At 59.0% G+C, this 5199-nt stretch overlaps 2 protein-coding genes across 2 annotated transcripts in view; both read left to right on the forward strand.

Annotated features, from left to right (window-relative positions):
• The window catches only part of LMXM_31_3910 (hypothetical protein, unknown function), a gene marked incomplete at both ends in the record, with an annotated part of 930 nt that extends 134 nt beyond the window's left edge, over positions 1 to 796 (forward strand). The window contains one exon of the mRNA XM_003878188.1: positions 1 to 796. This exon is cut by the window's left edge and continues 134 nt beyond it. Coding sequence (XP_003878237.1) covers positions 1 to 796 — 796 coding nt within the window.
• A 1513-nt stretch (positions 797 to 2309) lies between these two features.
• On the forward strand, positions 2310 to 4730 carry LMXM_31_3920 (putative DNA repair helicase; the record flags this gene model as incomplete). Its single annotated transcript, XM_003878189.1, has 1 exon — positions 2310 to 4730. The coding sequence occupies one exon, from the start codon at positions 2310 to 2312 to the stop codon at positions 4728 to 4730; it is 2421 nt and encodes an 806-aa protein (XP_003878238.1).
• Positions 4731 to 5199: the final 469 nt, after the last annotated feature.

Raw genomic sequence — 5199 nt, forward strand, 5'->3', positions numbered from 1 at the left:
GGTCATCTCTTACGTTTTCCCTCGCATCCAGTCTGACATGATTATCATGCCGGATCTGGACGATCAGAACACCATCAAGGTATCCATGGACATGACGTTCCCGAAGATGCCCTGCGCCGTGTTGACTCTCGACATCCTCGACGTTCTGCACAACCACATGTTCAACTCGATGGAGCACATTACCCGAACGCGCCTTGATGCCGCAGGGCAGCCGATCTCCGATGGGCGCTCCAGTGACGACTTTGTCAGCGTCGCGGAGGGGTGTCGCCTCGAGGGCTACATCAAAGTTGGCAAAGTCCCCGGTAACTTCCACATCTCATCCCACGGGCGGCAGCATCTGCTTGCGCAGCACTTCCCGAACGGTATCAACGTCGAGCATAGTATCCATCACCTGTCCTTTGGTACCACTGATGTAAAGAAGCTTGCCAAGAAGGCTGCGCTGCACCCGCTTGATGGGAAAGAGCACCGGAGCGAGGTGCCGATGGTCTACCAGTACTTCCTCGATATTGTGCCCACAATCTACGAGAGCAGCTTCTCCACCGTCCACACGTACCAGTTTACGGGGACGTCGAGCAGCACTCCCGTGCCCGCGAGGCAGATGGCTGCCGTTGTCTTCCAGTACCAGCTGTCCCCCATCACTGTGCGCTACTCGCTCGCACGCGTCTCGTTGACCCACTTTCTGACGTACGTCTGCGCTATCATCGGCGGCGTCTACACCGTGGCGGGATTACTGTCGCGCTTCGTGCACAGCTCTGCAGCTCAGTTTCAGCGCCGTGTACTGGGCAAGGGGGACTAAGTGTCGCCTCGCTTGTCCTTGGAAAGGCCTGTGGATTCGTGCTCCTGTAAGCGTGCACGCGTGTCTGTATGTGCGAGGTCTGACGCATATGCGTGTGTGTGTGCAGACGCGAGCAGTGTTCAAGCTATCTCTCGGCGGGGCGGCGGAGTCGCACTCCTCGCACCAGTAGAGACGGGACGGGCTTCCTGTCACGGTGTCACAGTGCGCCCCCTGCCTTGCTTTCTGTCCTTCGTGTCTGTCGGTGTTGAAGCGCACCATCACGATTGCTCTTAGCGGTGTCGTTCTCGCGCTCTCCTCTGGTACGAGGCGCCTGCTACCACTGCTGTGGCAGTGTTACTGTGGTACCGAAGCTTGGCCCTTGCCGCCTCCCTGTCTTTCTTCCTCGCTTGTTGCTGCACACTTTGTGGTGCGGGCGTGCGTGTTGCAGGGGACGACGGAACGCGAAGTACAGGTTGCAGCGGAGACACTGCCCCCGCTTCTGTGGACTCCGCAACGGGGATTTCATGGAGCACCTGTATGGTCGTGATCTCTGAACATGCAGAAAAAACGCCTGTCAAACTGCAACATGGTAGTCGGCTAGGCAGGACGACGGGTCAGCGGTGAAGGCGATGGCTCTCACTCGCCTCCCCACAAGTCCCTCCAGGCACGTCGGTCCTCTTCCTCTTTTCGGTTTGTCAGCCCTCGTGGCATGGGAGAGGTGAGAACTTCGAACGTGACACACGAGGCCGAAACGCAGCGTGGATAATGCTGCAATGAATGGTCCGCTTTGCCGCCGCTCGTCTTTCGTCTTCGTGCACACCCACTTGCGCGTCGAGCGCATGTGGGCAGGAGGGAGACTGGGGTAGTACAGTGCTCCGTTCTCCTTGCTTCTGTGCTTGGGTGCGCATGGAGACGTGCACCGAACGGCGGAGAGCGGTGCTGTCGTCGGCGAATGAGTGTCGTCTCTTCGGTTTTCCTCCTCGTCCTTCTCTCTCTCGCATGTGCCCTCATTCTTCCGCACGCGGCGTGAGCGGCCACAACGTGCGTGGCAGACGCGTGAGCGCATGTTTCTGCTCGAGCGTGCCGATACCAGAATGCGAGGAAAAATAAAAGCCGCTCTGCCTCTTCCCGTGTTCTCCTCTTCCCTCCCTCTGTTTGCGTGATACACACACACACCACAACGCGTAGTCGTCTCCCGACGACTGATTCTAGCCATCACGGCGGTGGGCCGCTGCTGCGCACCACATTTACGGCGCTCTCTGTCCTTGCGAATTTCTCATCCGTGTTGGCGCTGTCCCTCCTTCCTGCCTAGGCTCTCTCTTTTGGTGCACGTGTGGACGTGAACCGGGTTTGAACAGACTCCTCCCCACCTCCACGCCTTCGCACGCACACATATATACGCCAACTCACGCGAGTCTCTTGGCAGGGGGTTGGGGGTGGGAACCCGTCACGCCTCTCTGTGACACTGCAGCTATTCTGCATTCTTCTGTGGTCATCACCGCTGCTGTTACTACTTCTGCTTCGGGGGTCTGTCATGACGCATTCACTCAGCGGAGATGCTCGCACGGACGAAAAATGCCTCTTCGTTGAGAGCAGAATAGAATCGGGCGGCTACATCACCATCATCGCGGAGTCATTCCGCAGAAGCTACGTGATCATCCGCCCTCTCTTGACGACACTAGCGGAGGCCATCTCGCGGCCCTCGCTGATGCATGAGTACCGTCTGACCCCGTTCTCTCTCGGCGCCGCCGTGTCAAACGGGATCGACGCTGCTGAGGCGACCGCCTTCTTGGAGACCTACGCTTACGGACTTGCAGAGAGCAGTGAAAGACGGAAACTTGTGCGCCAGTTCATTGAATCCTGCATGACGTGCTACAACCTTGCCCGCATCATTATCGATTCGGATAGGACCCTCGTGCAGTGCAAGAACGAGGAGACGGCTCAGATGCTGCTACGCGACGCCGTGATCGCGTCGGTGGCCGCAACGCCGCTTCGCATATTTTACGAGGAGAGCTCTTGGGACGAGAACCCAGCGCCTTACCCTTCGTTTCTGCTGCAGAGCAGGGTGATGTCAAAGGTGGTGGCCGCCCAATGCGTGGTGCTCGGCCTCCCTATTCAGCAGCAGTACGACTTCGAGAAAGACACATCAGTTCGCACGGCGCACATCTCGCTGCGCACGCAGACAAAGCCGCGCCGATATCAGATTGAGGCGGTGGATGCCGCCATCCACGACGGTACCCTCAACAGCGGATGCCTCCTACTCCCCTGCGGTGCTGGAAAGACGCTACTGGGCATCATGCTCATGTGCAAGGTGAAGAAGCCGACGCTGGTCGTGTGCGCCGGCGGTGTCAGTGTTGAGCAGTGGAAGAGCCAAATTCTCGACTATGCCGTATTGGAAGCACCACCGCCGACGGATGACGGCGATGCCGCAGACGCTCATGGCGGTCGTCCCCACCAAATCAAAAACGGCGCTGCCCGCATCGCGTGCCTGACGGGCAAGCAGAAGGATCCCATCACCGAGGAAACGGACGTTGTGCTGACAACGTACAGCATGCTGGTCACGGCCCACAAGGCCAAAATGCGCCAACAAGCAACAGCAATATCCAGCGAGGACGGCCTGTTCACGGGACGTGGTCTACGCAAGCGGAAAGAGAACCCCAAAGAGAAGCTCTTCGCTCCGTATGGCCTGCTGATTCTGGATGAGGTACACGTGATGCCAGCGGAGAGCTTTCGTGAGAGTCTCGGCTTCGTTGACGCCAAAGGCGTCGTCGGCCTCACCGCCACCTACGTGCGCGAAGATCACAAGATCCTCGACCTCTTCCACCTCGTCGGGCCGAAGCTGTACGACATTTCTATGGAGACCCTTGCCTCACAGGGGTACCTCTCCAAGGTTCACTGCGTCGAGGTGCGCACACCGATGACGAAGGAGTTTGGGCTCGAGTACATGGACCGCAGCAGCAAAGCGGCACGGGCGGGGAAGGCGCCGGCGCTGGTGATGCTGGCTGCGGCGAACCCGAACAAAATGATGTGCGTACGGGAACTTGTGTGGCAACATCTCGACGCCGGCGCCAAAATCCTTCTCTGCTGCGACCACATCATGCTCCTGAAGGAGTATGGGGAACTGCTGAACGCACCGGTGATATGCGGCAGTACGCAGCACAAGGAGCGACTGATGATCTTCTCCGACTTCCAGAGCACTTCGAAGATTAACGTGATATGCGTCTCGCGCGTTGGCGACGTGAGCGTGAATCTGCCCAACGCAAATGTCGTGATTCAGGTGTCCAGCCACGGCGGCAGCCGCCGTCAGGAAGCCCAGCGACTAGGCCGTATCCTGCGGCCAAAGGAGCGCGCCGCGAACGGGAGGACGGTGGATGCGTGGTTCTACTCGATCATCAGCATGGACACCGTCGAAATGAACTACGCGGCTCACCGCACCGCCTTCCTCGTTGACCAAGGGTACGCGTGCCGCGTCATGGAGTACAACCCTTTCGCATCATCGGTCAACACCGCTTTAGGAGGCGTGAAGGAGCAGGTGAAGAAGCATCGGGTTGGCGACGTAGTGAGCATCAAGCAGGAGTCTTTATACGAGACGCTGCACCAGTCAAGCGTGTTGCGGCCGCGATCGGGCGAACGCTCCGGGTGCGGTGCCGACGCTGGCGACTGTCGCACCGAGTCGCTCTCGTATCAGCTCGAGCTGCTTTCAAAGGTGGTCTCCAGCTGGGAAATCGAATTTCAGCAGGAGTGTCGCAAGCGCCGCCGCACCGCCGTGAGGGACGCCGACGACAACGCCGCTGACGAGACGGGCAGCGCTGACGACGTGGTGGAGGCTCGACCGATTCGCACCTATGCCGCTATCAAAAGTGAGTGGAGGGGTGGTGCTGACTCCGCGAACCGTGTCACAGCGCTACGCGACCTCGTTGGTGTCGATGATGGATTTGTGTACCACGAACTCTAGCGCCGCGTGTTGTCCACACGTGCCTGCGTACACTGGCTAAGAGAGGGAGGGCGGCAGGTGTGTGTGTGGGGGGGGGGGCACCCTTTCTGTTTGTATTTCCTTCTCTCTTGTGCTTCCTTCACTCAACAACCCTTTCGCACTTTATTTGAGGCGCGCGTGCAACCGCCAACAATCCCAAGGCGCGCTCACGCAGGCTTCGGAGGAAGGGCGGGGGTACAGTGGAGGCACACATGCACTTGCGGTTGGCATGCCCACTCACGTCCGGAGCGCCCATCACGTAGCTCCGCCCACGTGCAACTTGCAGCAACAACGAAAAAAAAAATAAAGGAAGAAAGAGCGTGAGTCGACCACGTTTAAGGTGCCCGAACACCATCTACACAGAACAGCCTCTCTTGGCGTTCTCAGTGCGGGCGAGGACGTGCACGTGCGAGTGGGCGACTCACGCCTCCCCCTTCATCATCGATCACGG

The sequence above is a fragment of the Leishmania mexicana genome, chromosome 31 (genome assembly GCF_000234665.1).
Source record: "Leishmania mexicana MHOM/GT/2001/U1103 complete genome, chromosome 31".
Classification (NCBI taxonomy): Eukaryota; Euglenozoa; class Kinetoplastea; order Trypanosomatida; family Trypanosomatidae; genus Leishmania; species Leishmania mexicana.